Consider the following 22,308-nt stretch of genomic DNA (forward strand, 5'->3'; position numbering starts at 1 on the left):
CCCCCCCCCCACGACTGGTGCAGGCCGCCCACCCTAACAGCCTGTCCCCCGTCTCGGCCTGTAACCGTGGTCCGTACTGTGTTGGAATGCAGTCGTGTGTAGTCTTTGTTTTTGTACTGGTGCTGTTGTTCACAATTTCCATTCTGAAAGCAATCATTGATCATCAGCCGTCTGTGCTCAGAAGTCCCATCCATTTAAGTCCCATCTCAACCATTCTCATCAACTTGCCTGCTTTGTGCCCATAGAAATAGAATCTATGCTATCTATGATTCTATCTAGGATTCTATTTCTATGTTTGTGCCTCTCCACTGTGTGTTTTCCTTTCTGTCCAATGGCTACCTCCTGTTTCCCTCACGCTTTATCTTCTGTGTCCATCAACAGGATCAGTTTGGCCAGAGGAACAATGTCCACCCCAATCAGCCTTCTCCTTCTCCAGAGGTGAGCCTTTGTACCACCAGTTACAATACAAGTTATAGGGACAGCATTAAGGGTCATAAGTGTGTTTTGTGTTAGTCTGTGTGATATCGAATGAGTTTGAATGGCAACGCAGGTCAGTATGTGTTAATGTTAATTAGAAGACATTGAAAAAGTGCAGATAAAACCTGTCTTAAAGTGACAAATTGGCGGTTGGTCATGTCCCTTTGGGCTGACACTCCGGTGACGAGACGACTTCTGTACATGTGGTTCTTTCAGCCTGAGCTGAACAACGAGGTGTTTGAGGATGAGGTAGAGGGGGACGGAGGAGTGGGTAGAGGTCAGGCAGCCCCAGTCTCTCCCCGACCCTCCCTCTCCTCTGACCGTCGGGACTATATGAGTCTGGCAGCAGTGCCACGCCTCTCCAGAGCCTCCATGGACATGGTCGTAAAGGTACCCCCCCCACCCCACCGTGGGTGTCCCCAATCGGGCTGAGATCGGGCTGTGGTCTCCTTTGCTTTGGTGGTGATGGCAGTGCTATATCACTGTTACTTACAGAGAGAAGGGGCGGCGGTGCTACATTTGGTGTCAGAGGTGGGATCCTGGGTTGTGATTCGACTGCCTAATTTATATTTTTCCCACCTGCTTAACAATCAATTAATACTGTGCTGGATTTACTGTAAAACCTTCTTAACTTTCTGATGATTCTCAAATGAAATGGTCAAATCAAAATATTTCAGTTTATTAAAAGAATCTTCATGTTTTTATGGACTGGCTATTTTTATGGACATTGTTGTGGGATCTGGCTTACGTATGTGTCTGTGTCCATTGAATGTTTGATTGGGCATGTTGAAACCAACCTCTGTCCCCATGGCCATTTCAGAGGGCGGTGTGGGTAATGTTGGTGTACGAACTGTTGCTCTTCCAGCATCCTAACCCCCCTATCCCTATGGTCCCCTCCCCCACAGACTCCATCACCTGGGGGCAGAGACAGCCTGGAGCAGCGCTCCTTCAGGGACAGACAGAAGTACTTTGAGATCGACGTGAAGCAACAGACGCCCGACAGCAAGCCCAAAGGCCGCGTGTCCCTGGTGGGAGCAGACGACCTGAAGAAGATGAGGGAGGAGGAAGGTTTGTGCCAGCCAGCTCCTTTATTTCAAGCCCAAATAATACCCTTTACCCCCTTCTAGGGTTGCACATTTCTGATAACTTTCCCAAAATGAGGTTTCTGAATTTGATGCATTAATCCTTCATGATTCCAGTACTCATCCAACCAGGAATTAAGGAATATCTTGGAATTTTTGGGAAACTTCTGTGAATGGTACAAATCTCTGGTTCATTTTGGTCAGAGAGACTAATGCTGCCTTCATAACATCTCATAAATTCTTAAATACCAGCATACCACTTGGAAATATCTACTTGAACGCCCTTCCAACTGGTAATTACTAGTGGGAAAATCGTCTCTCATCTCTGAGCTCCGACTTCTCCCACACGCTGAACTCTGACGTCACATACTAAGGAAATTACCTCGATAACAGCATTTTCGGCAGTTAAATGCAACAACAAAACATTATTTTTAAAAATTAATAATCAGTTAATATGGTTTTTGAACACTAATTTGTTTACGAGTATGATAGCTGTAATTTTAGTGCAGGTTTAAGCAGCGTGTTTGCCATTAGTCAATTGGCGTTCTCAACGAGTTCAAAGCATGTGAATGCAAGGAACTCGTTGCTCCCAGTATACAAGTAGTATTTTCAGAGTTTCCCACTTGTTATGAACGCAGCATAAGCTCTGATGAATCGCATCCTAATGGAACTATGTTTCTACAATCCCAGAGAGGAGATTCGAGCAGCGGGCACGGGAGTACCTGATGGATGACGATGACGAGGAGGAGGATGACCTGGTGACGCAGATGGGAGTGTTGAAGGCCACGGGCAAGGTGTTGCTGGACGGGGTGGAGTACAAGGTGGAGCCTGTAGCCACGCCCCCCAGGCACTGTAACACGCCCCCCAGCTACTGTGGCAGCTCAGGGTACAGCCTTTTCTCTTGAATTTATTAGGAAATACGCTTGAAATTAAGATTCATTGATTGCACATTATCAGATGCCTATGTTTTGAGTAATGGAAGATTATATTGTGGAGGTTTTTTATTTTAAATTCAGCTGTTTAATGTCCCCTCATTTATGTTTGTGCCCATAGACCCTCGTTAGTGGATGGTAAAGGAGACTCCCAGAGGAATTCCCTAGAGGAGAGCTTCAGGTTGGAGCAGCAGAGGCCCAACTCCATGACTGGGTAAAAACAACCAAACACGTCCTAGATTTTAAATCACAAATCCGTGTGTGTGACACTGTTTTATAGTCTCTGCAGTGGTCTCCCAAACGTGTGTGTGTGAGGTGTTATGTGGTGTGTTAGCAGTGCGTTTTGACATTGTGTGTTCCTCCCTCTCCACCCAGTCTGATCCCAGTGTACCCTGGAGAGTCGGGGGCTCCCATCCGGACGGCCAAGGCAGAGCGGAGGCAACAGGAGCGGCTGAGAATGCATAGTCCAGAGCTGACCCCAGCCGGAGACAAGGACCTCTCCCCCTCCGAGAAACGGGCTCTGGAAGCCGAGAAGAGAGCCATGTGGAGGGCAGCAAGGTACAGACACACTTACACAATCACACACACACACACACACACACAATCACGTCACACACACACACACACACACAATCACGTCACACACACGTCACACACATCACAAAAGGACATTTGAATATGTGTGAAGAAACTAAAGGGACATAGATCAATATGTTCTAAATACAGAGCCAGGTAGAGAACAGCAGGGACAAGATTCCTCTTTGCCTTCCCAACCTTTCTGTGTTTCTACTATTTTTGCTTTTTGTCCTGTTTCTTCTCATCTTTTCCATGCGTTATAGTGACTGATTATCAGAGATTCCTCTTAAAAGAACTTGGGTTTTTACATTTTAGTCATTTAGCAGAGGCTCTTATCCAGAGCAACTTACAGTAGAGTGCATACATTTTCGTACTGGTCCCCCGTGGGAATCAAACCCACAACCCTGGTGTTGCAAGTGCCATGTTCTACCACGCTCTCACCCATCTACAGACAATACCCCATAATGACAAAGTGAAAACATGTTTTTAGAAACGTAGCAAATTTATTGAAAATGAAATGCAGACATATTTTAAATAAGTATTCAAACCCCTGAGTCAATACATGCTAGAATCACCTTTGGCAGCGATTACGGCTGTCAGTCTTTGGGTAAGTCTCTAAGAGCTTTGCACACCTGGATTGTACAATATTATTGCATTTTCTTTTATTTATTTTTATACTTGAAGCTCTGTCAAGTTGGTTGTTGATCATTGCTAGACAGCCATTTTCAAGTCTTGCCATAGATTTTCAAGCTGATTTAAGTCAAAACTGTAACTAGGCCACTCAGGAACATTCAATGTCGTCTTGGTAAGCAACTCCAGTGTATTTTAGGCCTTGTGTTTAGGTTATTGTCCTGCTGAATGGTGAATTTGTTTCCCAGTCTGTTGTAAAGCAGACTGAACCAGGTTTTCCTCTAGGATTTTGCCTGTGCTTAGCTCTATTACGTTTATTTTTACCGTTTACCTTTACTCTCTAGTCCTTGCCGATGAGAAGCATACCCATAACATGATGCAGCCACCACCATGCTTGAAAATATGGAGAGTGGTACTCTAATGTATTGTGTTTGATTTGCCCCAAACATATTCATGATATAAAGTTCATTTCTTTGCCACATGTTTTGCAGTTTTACTTTAGTGCCTTGTTTTAGAAATGTTTTATTCTGTACAGGCTTCCCTCTTTTCACTCATTGAGGTTAGTATTGTGGAGTAACTACAACTTTGTTGATCCATCCTCAGTTTTCACCTATCACAGCCATTAAACTCTGTAATTGTTTTAAAGTCACCATTGGCTCATGGTGAAATCCCTGAGCGGTTTCCTTCCTCTCTAGCATCTGAGTTAGGAAGGACGCCTGAATCTTTGTAGTGATTGAGTGTATTGATACAAAGTGTAATTAATAACTTCACCATGCTCAAAAGGATATTCAATGCCTGCTTTTTTAGGTGCCCTTTGCAAGGCATTGGAAAACCTCCCTGGTCTTTGTGGTTGAATCTGTGTTTGAAATTCACTGCTCGACTGAGGGACATTACAGATAATTGTATGTGTGGGGTAAAGAGATGAGGAAGTCATTAAATAAAGCAATTGTACACCAGAGGGCGTGCTAAACAACTTTTTTAGCACGGCTGTGCTGCGATCATATGTACGAGGCTGAGCCAAGTACCGTAGATCAGCACAGCCGTGCTAAAAAAGTTGTTTTGCACAACCTCAAGTGTACAATTGCTTTTCTACAACGGGTTACCAATGAAATAAAATACGTTATTTTGATCAATGTATTCATAGGCTACTATTTCATCCCTCAAAATATAGGCCTAGTCCTGACACATCTATGGTTGCTAGCCATGCAAGCTGGCCGTTCATTCTGTCGGTTAGGTTGCCAGAGACATGACCCAGTCGTTAAGTATTTTTGTTCTATATCTATGGACATGACCCAGTCGTTCGTTCTAAATGTTCCGTTGCCATGCTGACTGGCAACGCTCTTATACATTGCTTGCTAGCCAACTACGGCTAACACAGTCAGGTCAAACAGTGCAGCCAGAATAACAGCAAAGTAGCTGCATGTGTGTTTGTTTAGGCTGTTTTGGATTTCGCCTGGCATAGAAAATGTGCTCTCTCGTCAGGACACTGTTCAGAGGAGCTAACCAACTACACAGCTAACACAATCACTTCAAACTGAAGCTAGTAAGACAGCAAACTAGCTGCATTTCATGTCATTTGACCTGTTTTCCTATTGACATTTCTTTGTATATACAGTGGGGGAAAAAAGTATTTAGTCAGCCACCAATTGTGCAAGTTCTCCCACTTAAAAAGATGAGAGAGGCCTGTAATTTTCATCATAGGTACACGTCCACTATGACAGACAAATTGAGAAAAAAAATTCCAGAAAATCACATTGTAGGATTTTTAATGAATTTATTTGCCAATTATGGTGGAAAATAAGTATTTGGTCAATAACAAAAGTTTCTCAATACTTTGTTATATACCCTTTGTTGGCAATGACACAGGTCAAACGTTTTCTGTAAGTCTTCACGAGGTTTTCACACACTGTTGCTGGTATGTTGGCCCATTCCTCCATGCAGATCTCCTCTAGAGCAGTGATGTTTTGGGGCTGTCGCTGGGCAACACGGACTTTCAACTCCCTCCAAAGATTTTCTATGGGGTTGAGATCTGGAGACTGGCTAGGCCACTCCAGGACCTTGAAATGCTTCTTACGAAGCCACTCCTTTGTTGCCCGGGCAGTGTGTTTGGGATCATTGTCATGCTGAAAGACCCAGCCACGTTTCATCTTCAATGCCCTTGCTGATGGAAGGAGGTTTTCACTCAAAATCTCACGATACATGGCCCCATTCATTCTTTCCTTTACACGGATCAGTCGTCCTGGTCCCTTTGCAGAAAAACAGCCCCAAAGCATGATGTTTCCACCCCCATGCTTCACAGTAGGTATGGTGTTCTTTGGATGCAACTCAGCATTCTTTGTCCTCCAAACACGACGAGTTGAGTTTTTACCAAAAAGGTATGTTTTGGTTTCATCTGAACATATGACTTTCTCCCAATCCTCTTCTGGATCATCCAAATGCACTCTAGCAAACTTCAGACGGGCCTGGACATGTACTGGCTTAAGCAGGGGGACACGTCTGGCACTGCAGGATTTGAGTCCCTGGCGGCGTAGTGTGTTACTGATGGTAGGCTTTGTTACTTTGGTCCCAGCTCTCTGCAGGTCATTCACTAGGTCTGGGATTTTTGCTCACCGTTCTTGTGATCATTTTGACCCCACGGGGTGAGATCTTGCGTGGAGCCCCAGATCGAGGGAGATTATCAGTGGTCTTGTATGTCTTCCTTTTCCTAATAATTGCTCCCACAGTTGATTTCTTCAAACCAAGCTGCTTACCTATTGCAGATTCAGTCTTCCCAGCCTAGTGCAGGTCTACAATTTTGTTTCTGGTGTCCTTTGACAGCTCTTTGGTCTTGGCCATAGTGGAGTTTGGAGTGTGACTGTTTGAGGTTGTGGACAGGTGTCTTTTATACTGATAACAAGTTCAAACAGGTGCCATTAATACAGGTAACGAGTGGAGGACAGAGGAGCCTCTTAAAGAAGAAGTTACAGGTCTGTGAGAGCCAGAAATCTTGCTTGTTTGTAGGTGACCAAATACTTATTTTCCACCATAATTTGCAAATAAATTCATTAAAAATCCTACAATGTGATTTTCTGGATTTTGTTTTCTCAATTTGTCTGTCATAGTTGACGTGTACCTATGATGAAAATTACAGGCCGCTCTCATCTTTTTAAGTGGGAGAACTTGAACAATTGGTGGCTGACTAAATACTTTTTTTCCCCACTGTATATCCATAAAAATTATGCGGATTCATGATTTCGACTGGCTGAGAAAAAATGTCAGTTAATTCTATTGGTTAGGTTGCCAGAGACGTGACCCAGTCGTGAAGTCTTTTTATTCTATATCAAAGGACGCGACCCAGTCGTTCGTTCTAAATGTTCCGTTGCCATGCTGGCTGGCAAAACTCTTATCCCTTGCTTGCTAGCTAGCCTACTACGGCTAACACAGTCACGTCAAACCGTGCAGCTAGAATAACAGAAAAGTAGCTGCATTTAATGTCGTTTTACCTGTTTTTCTATTGACATTTCTTTGTATACAGTGCAATCGGAAAGTATTCTGACCCCTTTACTTTTTCCACATTTTGTTACGTTACAGCCTTATTCTAAAATTGATTTAAATTATAATTTTTTCTCGTCAATCTACAAACAATATCCCATAATGATAAAGCGAAAACAGGTTTTTAGACATTTTTGCACATTTATAAAAAAAATTAAATACCTTATTTACATAAGTATTCAGACCCTTTGCTATGAGACTCAAAATGTAGCTCCGGTGCATCCTGTTTTGCTGTTTATTATCTATGTGTAGTCACTTTACCCCTTTCCACATGTACAAATTACCTCGACTAACCTGTACCCCAGCACATTGACTCGGTACCGGTACCCCCTATATATAGCCTCGTTATTGTTATTTTATTGTATTACTTTTTATTGTATTTTTTTACTTTAGTTTAAGTAAATATTTTCTTAAGGTAAGGTCACCTGTCGGCACATGTGACAAATAAAATTGGATTTGATTTGATGAACCCAAGATTGAACTCTTTGGCCTGAATGCCAAGCGTCACGTCTGGAGGAAACCTGGCACCATCCCTATGGTGAAGCATGGTGGTGGCAGCATCATGCTGTGGGGATGTTTTTCAACAGCAGGGACTGGGAGCAAAGTACAGAGAGATCCTTGATGAAAACTTGCTCCAGAGCGCTCAGGACCTCAGACTGGGGCGAAGGTTTCCCTTCCAACAGGACAACGACCCTAAGCACACAGCCAAGACAACACAGGAGTGGCTTCGGGACAAGTCTCTGAATGTCCTTGAGTGGCCCAGCCAGAGCCTGGACTTGAACCCGATCAAACATCTCTGGAGAGACCTGAAACTAGCTGTGCAACGACGCTCCCCATCCAACCAGACAGAGCTTGAGAGGATCTGCAGAGAAGAATGGGAGAAACTCCCCATATACAGGTATGCCAAGCTTGTAGCATCATACCCAAGAAGACTCGAGGCTGTAATCGCTGCCAAAGGTGCTTCAACAAAGTACTAAAGTGAAGGGTCTTAATACTTATGTAAATGTAATATTTCATTTTTTCATGTTTTATAAATTTGCAAAAATGTCTAAAAACCTGTTTTTGCTTTGTCATTATGGGGTATTGTGTGTAGATTGATGAGGGGGGAAAACAATTGTAATCCATTTTAGAATAAGGCTGTAACGTAACAAAGTGTAAAAAGTGAAGTGATCTGAATACTTTCCGAAATGAACGTAAATTCTCAATAGGACAGTGGGGATGTAATATATACTGAACAAAAATATAAACGCAACATGCAACAATTTCAAAGAGTTTACTGAGTTACAGTTCATATGAGTAAATCAGTCAATTGGAATAAATTCATTAGGCCCTAATCTATGGATTTCACAAGACTGGGCAGGGGTGCAGCCAGGCCCACCCACTAGGGAGCCAGCCCCAGCCGATCAGAATGAGTTTTTCCCCACAAAAGGGCTTTATTACAGACAGAAATACTCCTCAGCGAAGGAGAAATGCTCACTAACAGGGATATAAACAAATTTGTGCACATCATTTGAGAGAAATAAGCTTTTTGTGCGTATGTAACATTTCTGGGATTTTTTATTTCATCTGATGAAACATGGGACCAACACACTTTACATGTTGTGTAATATTGAAACTATGTTGCAAATGTCAAGAGACAGACAGCAAAGTTGTTGCAAACCAAATGTTAGGCTAGAAGCAAGGGGAGATAATGTCTAGAGGCGTTTTTACAGTGGAGATCAAGTTAATGAATTGACTGGCTGGGCTGATGGGACAGGATGAGCAGGGATTTCTCAGATGGAGCAGAAAACAAGATTCCCATTTTTGCACCAAAGGCTTACCGGTGCTAAACGTTTTTCTCAACCAATCACAATGCTTGTTTTGACCAACCCGTTGTAGAAAAATCATGTTAAACAGTATTATTGCACACAGATTGAGTCCATGCAATTTATGTGATTTACAGTATGTGATTTATAATACTTTTTAAGCAAAATGTTTACTCCTGAACTTACTTGCCATAACAAAGGGGTTGAATACTTATTGACTCCAGACATTTCAGCTTTTCATTTTTAATTAAATAGTAAACATTTCTAAAAACATAATTCCACTTTTACATTATGGGGTATTGTATGTAGGCCAGTGACACAATCTCAATTTAATACATTTTCATTTCGGGCAACACAAAATGTGGAAAAAGTCAAGGGGTGTGAATACTTTCTGAAGGCACTGTGTATCTACTTCTGATCTCCTCCCTCTCACTGTTTTCATCTCTTACTGCTAGACTGGTCTCATTGGACTCTCTCTCTCCTATTCGTTTCAATGTTTTACCTCTGTCTGTGTGCCCTGTCTCTCCATCCCTCTGTGTGTTTTCCTTTCCTCCTCTTCCTCCTCTCCCTGCCCACCTTCCCCTTCGTTGTGGGTGCAGGCCCTATGGCCTAGAGGAGGATGTTAGGCAGTATGAGCAGGACCTGGCTAAGAGGCTCTACCAGTCGCGAGTGAGGGCGTCTCAGGGCACCGCGCCACCCCCTCAGTCCCAAAACGCTGCCACCTCCTCCGCTGCCTCCCAGCTCAGGTCTGCTCACCAGTCCTGACCCGCACACCATTGTGGGGGTATTGCTGCCTGGGGTGCTTTGGTTTGGTGTGGGGGGGGTGTTGATTCACTCTGCTAGCTTTCTTCCTTTCTCTCTCACTTTGTTTCACTCTCTCTTTCTTTCTCTCGCTTCTCTCTTGGTTTTAACGCATCTTTCATCGTACTAACATACAGTCCCCAGTGTGGCTGTAGCTGTCTGTGAGCTGAGGGCCTGGCTAGGTAGTCCTTCTCCTGGATTCTGTCACGCTGGTCTTGTACTTTATACTATAGTCTTAAAAACAAGCATTTCTGAGTTGAGTGAACCACCGCAGGCCAGGACAAGGAACACCCAACAGCTGCTGTTGTCTGGTTGTCCTCCCCACTCCATTAGAGCAACGTGCCCTAGTTCTCTCTCTCTCTCTCTCTCTCTCTTTCTCTCTTTCTCTTTCTCTTTCTCTTTCTCTCTCTCTCTCTCTCTTCCCCCCCCCCGGTCCATCTCTCTATCTGACGGGGTTCTCTCTCTCCAATAGGATGAAGTCTCTGGAGCAGGATGCGTTGAAGGCTCAGATGGTCATCGCTAAGTCCCGGGAGGGAAAGAAGCGTGGGACAATGGACCAGCTGGCCGAGTCGCCCTCGCCCGCCCCCACGCCATCCCCCACCCCTCTGGAAGGTACGTCAGTGGCCGTCTCATGCACTCACACAGCTTAGCCCCTACATTCATTCACTCTCACTCAATGTCTGAGTCCCAAATGGCACCCTATTCCCTATATATTGCACTACTTTTGACCAGTGTCCTATGGGCCCTGGTAAAAAAAATATATGGAGAGAATAGGGTGCCGTTTGGGATGCAGCCTCTCACTCAATACCACACCTCAATCATCGAGTGGATTCAGACTCATAACCTTTTTCTGTCTAACAGATTTCAGTCCACAAGGAGTGACGTCACCAGGCAGACTGGTAAGGATCGAGATCTCTACTGCTTTTGTTTGTTAAATGAGAGTTCATAGAGATGTCTCCACTGACCTATTTCAATCCAGGGTAAAAGAGACTCGGATTGTTGCTTGGACAACCAGAGCTCATTTTAATTGAGAATAACAATGTCACAATCTAACACAAGCCTTCCTTTTAAGTCGCTATTCCGGTGTTCCATCATGAAAAGTTGTTTTGATGGGCTTTAAGGCACATGTACATTTTTCGCCACCATTGTACACAATCACTTCAGCCTATCAAATGCCTTGATCATCACTACAGCCAATCAAATCCCTCTCCCTCCACAAGCCACACTGGACTGTAGTATGAGTCATCCATCCAGCTCCACTGCCTCCTCTCTCATTCTCCCTCCCTCTTTCCCTTTACCCATCCCTGTCCCTCTCCCTCTTTCCTCACCTCTTCCTCTGCTCATTCCTTTTTGCTATCCTTCTAGTCCCTGTCGGAAAAGAAGTTTGACTACCGACAGTTTGCTGCCATTCCTTCTTCCAAACCCGTATACGACATTCAGGTATTGACTGCATGCTGAGCTCCCAGGCCCCATCCCTCTCCTGACTTTCCCTTCTGCCACCGCCCCAATCCCCCTCTGGTCCTCCAGTAATCAGACCTTACAGCAGCGCTGGTGGTGCCACTGCTTCTACAGCTGCCGCCATTTTGGCTCTCCCCCTGATTGATTATTCCCTGCTCCGCTGCTCCATTCTGGGGATGTGGTTTGCTAGTTGCTGCCTCCAATTTAGTTGATGAATGGATCTTGGAAACATAATGCTAATACACTAATACACCAGTAAGATACTGACCACGTAATCAAATCAGGTCCTGGATCAGTTTTCTATCAGGATGACCTCTTACCTCCACTCAAAGCTTTCTCAACATCCCTGTTCTCCCACTCGCCTTCCAAAACATTACCAACCAATCACCTTCATTTATTTCCAAACAACCAGCCTCCACCAGGCAACATCAACACTCACCAACCACCAACCACTGATTTCAGCCCCACTAACCAGCCCCCAATCAGCTTCCGGGGGAAACTGCCCAGATCCTGCATCTCTCCCTCCTTCTCAGTCACTCTCACTCTCACCAGCTCTCCCTTTCTCTCCATGGCCGGGGCTCAGAGCCGTGTCTGTCCTGGTTCCTGATCACCTCTCCCAGTATCAGGCAGACCTGACAACAACGCATCACCTTTTGGGATCTCCTGTCCTGTCATGCTCTTGACTCCTAGTGCATAACATTTTCCAGTCTATCACTTAACCAACATATTGGTGATGGGAACTTCCTGGGCTAAACGTAATGAGGTCTCCCTAAGCTTGGATCTCAGCCTGCATAAGGATGATTCTACAGGGGTTCCTTGGGGGTCAGGGAGACTTATTTCTCAGTGGTTTGGTGGTTTCTGGTCCAGTATTTTGTAGTCTGTGCTGCTATCAGTCTTTTTTCCAGTCTCTGTAGATTAAGTGTTTTATCAATCAGTCTTCCACACTGAAAGGCCACCAAATATTCCTCCACTGCTCCCAATATTAATTTGGCCTTGGAGTTCTAAATTTAACATGCTGTTCTATAACAAGCTTGCCTAGTCTTGAGGCCTCGTGACCTAAATACAGTAGAACTACTGTAGAGGCCAATAGGCTTCTCTGATACTAATGTGCTTCTCACGAACTCGGGGACACTGGAATGTGCATAACTTCTGGCATACGGTTACTGAGCTGCTATTTGGTGGGCTTTAACAGTGGGTATAGACCTCAGTGTACAATACGTGTGCAACCTTATTCTCCACATGTCTCACAAAGTGTGCACTTGTCATGCATACTCCCTGTGATGGGTTAACAATGGTTCAATCAGGGAGTGTGCAAGTGCACACTTAGGGAGAAGTGTTTTGGAGAACCGGGAAGCAGGGTATGTGTTTGAGTGTTGAATTCACACCAAGATGGGCTACTGTATTTGTGCTTAGTCCAGTGGGAGAGACCTGTGTAGTGGGCTGGGCTGTGCTGTGATTTTCTCTGCTGCATTGGTGACTGTGGTTTGGCTAAGTGTCTTGTAATGCTTCCTTGCCTGTGAACAGCTGCTCTCTGTGATGTGCCTGGGTGATGGAACAACCCCCGGAACTGATGGACTAACACAACCCTACCTTTAACTTCCCCAATCCTAACATCAGTCTGACCAGACTGCTGTGGGCAAGTGGAACCTACCTTCCCCACCCTTGCTGCCACAGTGACTGCCTGGGTGAAGAGCCACACCCACCCACTGCTAGTCCCCTAGCCCAACTTGGTGAAGGGGTTCTGGAATTATAGGTGGCCACATCCCCTAGCCTTCTTCCACTCACACACTCTCTCTGTGTCCTTCTCTTGCAGTCCCCTGACGTGGTGGATGACATTCAGTTCATTGACGATGGCTCCAGTAACCCAGGTGAGTGTCAGTGGGTCAGAGTCAACAGAACCTCTTGACAACCACATCAAGTGGGGTCCAGCATCTCTGTTGGTAAAATAGTGTGCTTTAAGTAGGATTGGCCCTATGGTTGCAAAATTCCAGTAACTTTACCAACATTTCCAGGTTTTCTAGAAATCCTGGTTGGAGGATTCCTAGATTTCCTACTTATTCCCTCCTGATTTCTGAAATATTCCAACTGTGATCTGGAAAACCTGGGAATTTTCAGAAAGTTAACAGAATTTTGCAACCCTAGCCCATAATGTACAATATGTTACCCTGATCACTTTTATCCCTTTGATTCAGGTGACTTCCTGGGATAAGCGACTCCTATTGGTAGGATTTACATACTGCCGGTTTCTGTGTGTGTGTGTGTGTTTCTCTGAACTGTGTACCCCTGTTAGTCAAGTGTGAAAAACCATAGCATAGTAGGACCATATGTTCGTAGTGCTCTCTCTTTCTCTCTCTCAGCTTTATAGAGTAGTAGGGCATGGTTTGCCCTGATATGTCTGTAGCCTTTGTAACAGTTTCTACCGTTATGGAGGCTAAAACCATATCAGGGCATGGGATGTTTTCCAACGTTGGGAGGGGGTTTGCTTTACCATTGATGGCTTTGCCTGCTAACCATTCCTCACGTGTCAACCAGCTACTTTAGCTAGATCTGTCAAACATGCTACAGTACTGTACATAATATTTGGTGTGTTAAACAAACTGACACTCTACTGCAGATCCAGATCCTGCATGAACTCAAATTGGCTAAACCAAAGACTTAAAGGGGATGTTCAGTATTTTGCAACTTAATGTTAGATGGTTCCTCACCCTGAAAGTAGTCTATGGGCCAGGAGAAACTGTAATCCATGGTTCAGTTTTCTTTAAAGAGCCACTACGAATTTAAGCAGACTTTAGCCACGCTAGCTACTTTCAGGGTAAGCATCCAAGTATTTCTAATAAATGTTCCTCCATTCAATAATTTTGTCATATGCGCCGAATACAACAGGTGTGGGAGGAGTCAATGTCAATAGTCCAGGTGGCCATTTGATTAATTGTTCAGCAGTCTTATGGCTTGGGGGTAGAAGCTGTTAAGGAGCCTTTTGGACCTAGACTTGGCGCTCCAGTACCGCTTGCCCTGCGGTAGCAGAGAGAACAGTCTATGACTTGGGTGACAGGAGTCTTTGACCATTTTTGGGGCCTTCCTCTGACACCGCCTAGTATATAGGTCCTGGATGGCAGGAAGCTTGGCCCCGCGCAGGAAGCTGGGCCGTATGCACTACCCTCTGTAGTGGCTTACGGTCGGATGCCGAGCAGTTGCCATACCAGGCGGTGATGCAACCAGTCAGGATGCTCTCTGGTGCAGCCGTATAACTTTTTGAGGATCTGGGGACCCATGCCAAATCTTTTCAGTCTCCTGAGGGGGAAAAGATCTTGTCGTGCCCTCCTCACGACTGTCTTGGTGTGTTTGGACCATGATAGTTTGTTGGTGATATGGACACCAAGGAACTTGAAACTCTCGACCCGCTCCCGCTCGATGTGAATGGGGGCATGTTCGGCCCTCCTTTTCCTGTTTTCCATGATCAGCTCCGTTGTCTTGCTCACATTGAGGGAGAGGTGGTTGTCCTGGCACCACACTGCCAGGTCTCTGACCTCCTTCCTATAGGCTGTCTAATCATTGTCGGTGATCAGGCCTACCACTGTTGTGTCATCAGCAAACTTAATGATGGTGTTGGAGTCGTGCCTGGCCACACAGTCGTGGGAGTATAGGAGGGGACTAAGTACGCACCCCTGAGGGGCCCTAGTGTTGAGGATCAGCGTGCCAGATGTGTTGTTGCCTACCCTTACCACCTGGGGGCGACCCTTCAGGAAGTCCAGGATCCAGTTGCAGAGGGAGATGTTTAGTCCCAGGGTCCTTAGCTTAGTGATGAGCTTTGTGGGGAATATGGTGTTGAACGCTGAGCTGTAGTCAATTAACAGCATTCTCACGTATGTGTTCCTTTTGTCCAGGCGGGAAAGGGCAGTGTGGAGTGCAATAGAGATTGCATCATCTGTGGATCTGTTGGGGCGGTATGCGAATTGGAGTGGGTCTAGGGTTTCCGGGATGATGGTGTTGATGTGAGCCATGACCAGCCTTTCAAAGCACTTCATGGCTACTGATGTGAGTGCTACGGGGCGGTAGTCATTTAGGCAGGTTACCTTCGCTTTCTTGGGCACTTGAAAGCGGAAGCTCTAGCCTTTAGCTCGGTGCGGATGTTGCCTGTAATTCATGGCTTCTGGTTGGGATATGTACGTACGGTCACTGTGGGGATGACATCATTGATGACCTTATTGATGAAGCCAGTGACTGAGGTGGTATACTCCTCAATGCCGTTGGATGAATCCCAGAACATATTCCAGTCTGCGCTAGCAAAACAGTCCTGTAGCGTAGCATCCGCGTCATCTGACCACTTCTGTATTGAGTGAGTCACTGGTACTTCCTGCTTTAGTTTTTGCTTGTAAGCAGGACTTAGAAGGATAGAATTATGGTCAGATTTGCCAAATGGAGGGCGAGGGAGAGCTTTGTATGCGTCTCTGTGTGTGGAGTAAAGGTGGTCTAGAGTTTTTTTTTTTTCTCCTCTGGTTGCACATTTAACATGCTGGTAGAAATTAGGTAAAACGGATTTAAGTTTGCCTGCATTAAAGTCCCCGGCCACTGCTTATGGCCTTATACAGATCGTTGAGTGCGGTCTTAGTGCCAGCATCGGTGTGTGGAGGTAAATAGACTTCTACGAAAAATATAGATGAAAACTGTCTTGGTAGATAGTGGATCTACAGCTTATCATGAGGTACTCTACCTCAGGCAAGCAAAACCTCGAGACCTCCTTACATTTACATTTACGTCATTTAGCAGACGCTCTTATCCAGAGCGACTTACAAATAGGTGCATTCACCTTATAGCCAGTGGGATAGCCACTTTACAATGGGTTATTTTATTTTATTTTTTTATTTTTTTTTTTGGGGGGGGGGGGTTGGGTTGGGTTGGATTAAAGGGGGGGTAGAAGGATTACTTACCAGGTATTCCTTAAATAGGTGGGGTTTCAAATGTCTCCGGAAGGTGGTGAGTGACTCCGCTGTCCTGGCGTCGTGAGGGAGCTTGTTCCACCATTGGGGTGCCAGAGCAGCGAACAGTTTTGACTGGGCTGAGCGGGAACTATGCTTCCGCAGAGGTAGGGGAGCCAGCAGGCCAGAGGTGGATGAACGCAGTGCCCTCGTTTGGGTGTAGGGACTGATCAGAGCCTGAAGGTACGGAGGTGCCGTTCCCCTCACAGCTCCGTAGGCAAGCACCATGGTCTTGTAGCAGATGCGAGCTTCAACTGGAAGCCAGTGGAGTGTGCGGAGGAGCGGGGTGACGTGAGAGAACTTGGGAAGGTTGAACACCAGACGGGCTGCGGCATTCTGGATGAGTTGTAGGGGTTTAATGGCACAGGCAGGGAGCCCAGCCAACAGCGAGTTGCAGTAATCCAGACGGGAGATGACAAGTGCCTGGATTAGGACCTGTGCCGCTTCCTGTGTAAGGCAGGGTCGTACTCTCCGAATGTTGTAGAGCATGAACCTACAGGATCGGGTCACCGGCTTGATGTTAGCGGAGAAACGACAGGGTGTTGTCCAGGGTCACGCCAAGGCTCTTCGCACTCTGGGAGGAGGACACAACGGAGTTGTCAACCGTGATGGCGAGATCATGGAACGGGCAGTCCTTCCCCGGGAGGAAGAGCAGCTCCGTCTTGCCGAGGTTCAGCTTGAGGTGGTGATCCGTCATCCATACTGATATGTCTGCCAGACATGCAGAGATGCGATTCGCCACCTGGTTATCAGAAGGGGGAAAGGAGAAGATTAGTTGTGTGTCGTCAGCGTAGCAATGATAGGAGAGCCCATGTGAGGATATGACAGAGCCAAGTGACTTGGTGTATAGCGAGAATAGGAGAGGGCCTAGAACTGAGCCCTGGGGGACACCAGTGGTGAGAGCACGTGGTGCGGAGACAGCTTCTCGCCATGCCACTTGGTAGGAGCGACCGGTCAGGTAGGACGCAATCCAAGAATGAGCCGCGCCGGAGATGCCCAGCTCGGAGAGGGTGGAGAGGAGGATCTGATGGTTCACAGTATCAAAGGCAGCAGACAGGTCTAGAAGGACGAGCAGAGGAGAGAGAGTTAGCTTTAGCAGTGCGGAGAGCCTCTGTGACACAGAGAAGAGCAGTCTCAGTTGAATGACCAGTCTTGAAACCTGACTGGTTTGGATCAAGAAGGTCATTCTGAGAGAGATAGCAAGAGAGTTGGCTAAAGACGGCACGCTCAATAGTTTTGGAGAGAAAAGAAAGAAGGGATACTGGTCTGTAGTTGTTGACATCGGAGGGATCGAGTGTTGGTTTTTTTGAGAAGGGGTGCAACTCTCGCTCTCTTGAAGACGGAAGGGACATAGCCAGCGGTCAAGGATGAGTTGATCAGCGAGGTGAGGTAAGGGAGAAGGTCACCGGAGATGGTCTGGAGAAGAGAGGGGGATAGGGTCAAGCGGGCAGGTTGTTGGGCGGCCTGCCGTCACAAGTCGCAAGATTTTATCTGGAGAGAGAGGGGAGAAAGAAGTCAAAGCATAGGGTAGGGCAGTGTGAGCAGGACCAGCAGTGTCATTTGACTTAACAAATGAGGATCGGATGTCGTCAACCTTCTTTTCAAAATGGTTGACGAAGTCATCCACAGAGAGGGAGGAGGGGGACATCACGCACCAGCTGTTATTGACAAATAGGTACACACCCCCACCCCTCGTCTTACCAGACGTAGCTGTTCTTTTCAGTCATAAGAGACAGTAGCAGCAACATTATGTACAAAATAAGTTACAAACAATGTGAGAAAACACACAAAATAGCACAGTTGGTTAGGAGCCCGTAAAACGGCAGCCATCCCCTCCGGCGCCATTATTTATTATTCAATTTCTACTTTCAAATGGGACTAGATGGTTTGCTTTGCAGCTGCTGGGTGTGGAGTTGGGCTTCCCTTGCAGGTTACTGGGGTCTGTTCAGGACCAAGCCTCTCCTTTCCCCTCTCAGCCACCTTCCTATAAGGAACTGTCTTGCTGGTGTTGCCGGGCAGACTAGCCATGCTTTCACTCTCTAATCTCTCTCAAAGCAGAGCTTGCTATTACTGCCCACTAGTGATGGGAGGCAGGTTCTGGTCTTTTTACTGACTCTGGTCTTTTCAACTCGTTTAGTCAAAATAATTTCGTTCATTTGAGTCAGTAATGCCCAGTAGACCCCCTACCGGCGAACAATGAACTGAAAACTCGAAAGTGTCATAATTCTACATTTTTACATTTTAGTCATTTAGCAGACGCTCTTATCCAGAGCGACTTACAGTTAGTGAGTGAATACATGTAATAAATGTACCATGTACATTTGCTGATTGCTAGGCATACAAATAAGATTATTTCTTGATACAATTGAAACAAGGTCTAGTTGTGGCCAGAACCGGACTAGATTGACTCTTGGCTGGAATGCATTTCTTGACTGCCATGAGGGTGATAAGCACAATGTCGCTTGCGAACTGCACCCCCCTCCCCCCAACGATTCGTCCTCGAGTTTGTTGAGCAGAGGCTTCCTATGTTTTGGTTCTACAAAGCGGTGTCAATAACGTTCAATAATAAATGGATTGCATTAATTCTTGCACCATGCGATCAATGATCAGTTCTAAACATGTATTTTTCTTCTCTATGCTCATGATCTATTTCCCTGCTAGCATATGACAGACAGTTGGTGGTCGGAGTGCGTCTCTGGAGCTGCTGAGCCGGAAGAGTGTGTATTAACCCTGCTGTAGGGTTCATTGCGGCCAGCACTAACAGGTCAAACAAACGACTAAAATGAACGAGTCACTCAGAAAAACATTATCATGCCTGAAGTTAGTAAAAAGAGTAGTTCAAAAATAACGAATCGTTCGCGAACTACACATCACTACTGCCACAGCGCTGGCATTGCGGGAGACTGAGGGGTCACTATGAGTCACTGAAAGGTGAACCTAGGTTTAGCCATTCACCAGGGTGTCATGTTAATATTGGTTTCTCTGTGCCCGCCAGTGCGCGCTGCGGATCCCGGGACTGAGGTGCCCGCTGCACTGCCCACTGCCACCTCGGCGCTGGAGGAGATGGCCCTCTACAGCAACAAGCGCAAGCTGAGGCAGGGCCGCCGCAGCCTGGAGACCGCCGTGCCCACATAACACCTCACGCACATCTACCACAGGAGACTCGGGAGACATACACACACAGAGGAGGCACCGGGTCACTACACACACTCACAGGTTTGGGAGATGCATCCCATGTAACCACTACAGAGACCATGATGCTGATAATCAACACACACACACACACCATGTCATATCCTGCGTGCCAGTCTTGCCTTTACAGTCTGAGGATGTGTTGGCATGAACACGAGGCCCAACGTTCTTGATGCCAGGGAGGAGGAGGGCCGGTGAGGGGAGCTAGCATTACGCTTCAAAAAGACCATTCTCTTTCTTTATTTGTGTTCTTTCTCTTCAGTTTACGTTTTAGAAGCTGAATTATATTAACAGGCGACTGATATGTTTTTATTTTTGACCCTCTGATTTTTGCGGTTTTAAAAGAAAAATGTGTTCTGGAAGAGAGAGGAAAAAATATGAATTGTGTAGCTGTAATACTAACTCTTCAGATGCTATTTTTGAGGTTTTCAGTGAATAGATTGTGAAATGTCAGGGTTTTTAGCGGGCTTCGGGGAGTGGGAGTGTATATATTGGGAACATACTGCTACCTTCACTGCCACGTTTTAAACACTATATACATATCTCAACTGCACTACCACCCTGCTTAGAAAACATGTTTATTTTTAAATAATTTATTTTGCTTGTATTTTATTACTCTAATCGAAAGCCTCCCCTGTAATACATTGTTGTTCCCCCTGTACTTTTGAGTGCAACGGCACAATGGAGCGATGCATATCATTTTATTTATCATAATGACATCAATGCATATCATGATATCATATTAATTCAAATGTTTAAATACCTTGTATTATTCATAAGGATCTTATGAGGCAAGCACATGTTTAATCCATATCACCAAGGCATTTTATTTTACAATGAATACATTTGTTTTCACTTTGTTGGTGCACAGGCCTTAACCAGGTTCTGACTGCTGAAATGTCCCTAATTATAGCATGGTACATTACAAGGAACATGCTGTCACAGACTTGTAGGATACTGATCCCAGTACAGTTTTTGATCTCAGTGGATCAGAGTAAAGGATCTGTAGCTTTCCTGGACCAGGTTTATCAGATTCTGTCACATTCCCATTCTAGAGAATGTAACTACACTGGAGAGACCAGCAGACACACACACACATAGACAGAAATCAGATAAGCCACTAGTCTTTACTCAAAATGCCTGTCAATTTGGGAACATAATCTCAGCTTCATTTACATATACGGTACTTTCCCTGCCCTTTTGGGGGGCATCATGTGTCAATGTGAATCTCACTCATATCTGGATGGTATTCCAGATTTGGTCGGTGAAGGTAGCAGGTGTTTGCTTTTTTGAAAATCTGTCTATTATTGTGTGAATAATGTACAAAATACTGAATGGAAAGCAAAACTTAACGGTTGAAATTGAGCCAGTCTACTAAGCCAAGACCAAGCAAGTGTCTGGACTGCTAGTCCAGTCTGGACTGGGGATCTCTCTCTCTCTCTCTCTCTTGTCTCCTCTCTCTCTCTCTCTCTCTCTCTCTCTCTCTCTCTCTGCATGTACAATATATTGGCTTTACTGGGAGAACCTGTAGAGGCTGAAGACGTTTTGTTAATCCCTTTTGAAATGTATCTCATTCGACCATTATTCTCAATCTGTCTTTCCTCTGCTCTACATGCTGCTGTCATGGATGTTATCTGATGGCAGCTTTGTTGGAGAATCATGACAAAGAGTAAAATTAGTGTTTAATTGAATGTACTAATCATATCTTTGTGTTGCTCTCGCTGACTGAAATTCAGTTAGGATGATAACATTTGCGAATGGCTGACAAATTATAATTTTTTTACTTACTTAGTCCCCCAAAAGTATTCAAGAGAAGAGGGTAACCAAAGAAAGTTCAAACAGTTGTTTTGCATAAAATATGGGATTCACAACATTTTCTATGCAAAACAACTGTTTGAACTTTCTTTGGTTATCCTCTTCTCTTGAATGCTTTTGGGGGACTGTTTTTCCAAACGCGTCAGAGGGAAAGGGCAGAAGTGCTGGGGTCAAGGCTTAGAACTCATTCAAGACTGTAACTAGTGAATTTGTACAACCAAAGAGGTCTATTTTGTGGTTCAGGAATAATAAAGTTTACTTTTCATTTAACAAGCTGATTCATTGCATTGTGTCTTTGTATACTAGAATCTAGATGAATGTATTCTGTCCAAACTGATGAGGAATCTGACACAAAAAGCCGCAGTGAACCCATTCCTTCTTGGCTCAGTGGAAGTTTCCTCCTTCATTCTTGTTATGAGGCTAGCACGAATGAGATTGTTTGGATGGTTAGAATCCAGATGTGGTTAATGTCTTCTTAGCTAAATGATTAGTGGGCAACAGTGACAGGTTAGAGTCGAATGGGGAAAAACCTTGTTATGTGGTAGGTAGGTTTGAGGGTGGTGCAGGGTGTAAAATGTGGGTTGCGATGCGACAGATCTCTGGTTCAAATCCCCAGCTGTCTTTGTTTCCTAACAAACTGTTTTCTTGTTTGGTAAACTAGCTTAAACACCCACACCAGTAGAAATCCACTTTTTCGAGCTGAAAGACAATGGCCAGAGTTTACCCATGACGTTGCACGACGATTTACAGTGCATTCAGAAAGTATTCACACCCCTTGACTTTTTTCACATTTTGTTACGTTAGTCTTATTCTAAAATTAATTAAATACATTATTTGCCTAAAATCTACACACAATACCCCATGATGACAAAGCGAAAACAGGTTTTAGAATCTTTAGTAAATTTATTACAAATAAAAAACTGAAACCTGATTTACATAAGTATTCAGACCCTTTGCTATCAGACTCAAAATTGAGCTCAGGTGCATCCTGTTTCCATTGATCATCCTTGAGATGTTTCTACAACTTTGATTG

At 45.1% G+C, this 22,308-nt stretch overlaps 1 protein-coding gene across 15 annotated transcripts in view; it reads left to right on the forward strand.

Annotated features, from left to right (window-relative positions):
• Positions 1 to 21,553, forward strand: part of LOC121550048 (protein scribble homolog) — a 119,042-nt gene extending 97,489 nt beyond the window's left edge. For 9 of the 15 annotated variants that reach the window (XM_041862133.2, XM_041862136.2, XM_041862137.2 and 6 more), the window contains 12 exons: positions 382 to 438; positions 694 to 867; positions 1,383 to 1,545; positions 2,250 to 2,445; positions 2,613 to 2,705; positions 2,867 to 3,049; positions 9,633 to 9,779; positions 10,307 to 10,446; positions 10,696 to 10,733; positions 11,200 to 11,274; positions 13,106 to 13,160; positions 19,264 to 21,553. In XM_041862133.2, coding sequence (XP_041718067.2) covers positions 382 to 438; positions 694 to 867; positions 1,383 to 1,545; positions 2,250 to 2,445; positions 2,613 to 2,705; positions 2,867 to 3,049; positions 9,633 to 9,779; positions 10,307 to 10,446; positions 10,696 to 10,733; positions 11,200 to 11,274; positions 13,106 to 13,160; positions 19,264 to 19,403 — 1,461 coding nt within the window. In that variant the 3' untranslated portion in view covers positions 19,404 to 21,553. Of the gene's footprint in view, positions 1 to 381; positions 439 to 693; positions 868 to 1,382; positions 1,546 to 2,249; positions 2,446 to 2,612; positions 2,706 to 2,866; positions 3,050 to 9,632; positions 9,780 to 10,306; positions 10,447 to 10,695; positions 10,734 to 11,199; positions 11,275 to 13,105; positions 13,161 to 13,484; positions 13,515 to 19,263 lie in introns of all 15 variants that reach the window. The other 6 variants (XM_041862140.2, XM_041862143.2, XM_041862141.2 and 3 more) reach the window with 6 other exon arrangements.
• Positions 21,554 to 22,308: the final 755 nt, after the last annotated feature.

The sequence above is a fragment of the Coregonus clupeaformis genome, chromosome 34 (genome assembly GCF_020615455.1).
Source record: "Coregonus clupeaformis isolate EN_2021a chromosome 34, ASM2061545v1, whole genome shotgun sequence".
Taxonomy (NCBI): domain Eukaryota; kingdom Metazoa; phylum Chordata; class Actinopteri; order Salmoniformes; family Salmonidae; genus Coregonus; species Coregonus clupeaformis.